The sequence below is a fragment of the Mastomys coucha genome, unplaced genomic scaffold, assembly GCF_008632895.1.
Source record: "Mastomys coucha isolate ucsf_1 unplaced genomic scaffold, UCSF_Mcou_1 pScaffold23, whole genome shotgun sequence".
Taxonomy (NCBI): Eukaryota; Metazoa; Chordata; class Mammalia; order Rodentia; family Muridae; genus Mastomys; species Mastomys coucha.
In genome coordinates this window covers 72,992,529-72,993,949 of record NW_022196906.1, presented here as the reverse complement: position 1 = coordinate 72,993,949, position 1,421 = coordinate 72,992,529, and the positions used below count along the sequence as shown (strand labels likewise).

General features: G+C 43.8%; 1 protein-coding gene across 1 annotated transcript in view; it reads left to right on the top strand.

The window, feature by feature from the left end:
* The window catches only part of LOC116073652 (glutathione S-transferase A1), an 8,558-nt gene that overhangs the window by 4,169 nt on the left and 2,968 nt on the right, over positions 1-1,421 (top strand). The window contains exon 2 of the mRNA XM_031345711.1: positions 1,024-1,165. Coding sequence (XP_031201571.1) covers positions 1,024-1,165 — 142 coding nt within the window. The remainder of the gene's footprint in view (positions 1-1,023; positions 1,166-1,421) is intronic.

Below are 1,421 nucleotides of genomic sequence, written 5' to 3'. Positions count from 1 at the left end.
CCAAAAATACTATGGTGTGAAAATGTGACAATGACTCTCTTTTCCAAAAAGAATTGTATAAAATACAGTTTAGAACAAGGAAAAACATATGTCCAGTGATATGAGGTGGATTAGCAGAATAAAGAAACAGACAAATTGCCACTTGGTGGTGGGGTAACCAACTTTAATCCAAGACAACCACTCAGGAGGCAGAGGCAGGCAGAGGTCTATAAGTTGAAGGCCAGCCTGATCTCTAGAGTGAGTTCCAATACAACCAGGGGCTATATAGTAAAACCCTGCCAGAAAAAAATAAAATGAAATGAAATAAGACAAGTCTTGGCAAATGTTAACAAGCCCAGCATCTGGCAGCAGCATGGGGCAATTCTACAGATGTGCTTCATGAGAAATAAATGGGGAACTTCTAACACTGACCAAGAATACTCCAGGCTGTGCAGCACAATGGGAGATGAGCAGAGACACTTCTGGTGGCTGATCCAGGGGCTTTGTGTTGAGCTTCCAGGGGATGCAGCTTGTAAACTCTGAGAATCTCACCATGCTTGTTGAGAACAAACTATGTCAGACAGAGAGAGAGAGAGAGAGAGAGAGAGAGAGAGAGAGAGAGAGAGAGAGAACATGCCCATTGCCGAGTTGATGGTTATCTTCTCAGATGCTACCAAGTATCTCATGACTGCATATCCAGAGGGGCCAGTGAGTCTTTGTGCTTAGGTTGGGCCATATGTGTGCAACAATGGTTTAAAAAAAAAAAAACAACTCAGAGGAATGGAAGGAGAAGGGGAAGTAGTGGTCTAGATGTAATGTATGAGATAAGACCTTTGAAAAAAATTCTTAAAGTGTTCAGGACCAACAGGGTGTTCGAGGGGAAAGTTGACATGTCTGTTGTATATAAAAGATAATGACCCACTAGAGGCCAATAACTTTGCAATCACCTTTCAGTGAAAATTTCTCAGGTTTTCAGATTAGATTAGAGTATAAAACAGGGAACCATTGTAAACCCTTGATGATTTGGATACTTTTATCTTTCAGGATTGACATGTATTCAGAGGGGATTTCAGATCTGACTGAAATGATTGGACAACTGGTACTATGTCCTCCTGACCAAAGAGAAGCCAAGACTTCCTTGGCAAAAGACAGGACCAAGAACCGTTACTTGCCTGCCTTTGAAAAAGTAAGTAGGAATCTTTGAAACCTGGGGACACTGAGTTTCAGGGACAAGAGAAAGGCAGAGGCTGGGGGATAAAGGCTACTACAACATTGGCCTTCATTTCCATGAGCCTGCTGTGCAGCTCCTGCCGCACAGGGCACTGTGGGAAAATGGCCTGAGAAGGAGCAGTGCATGCTCATGCCAGTCTAGCATCCAGTATTCAACAGGCTTCATGGCTGCAACCAGCACTGGGCCTGTGGAAGGCTGAGCCACTGCAGAG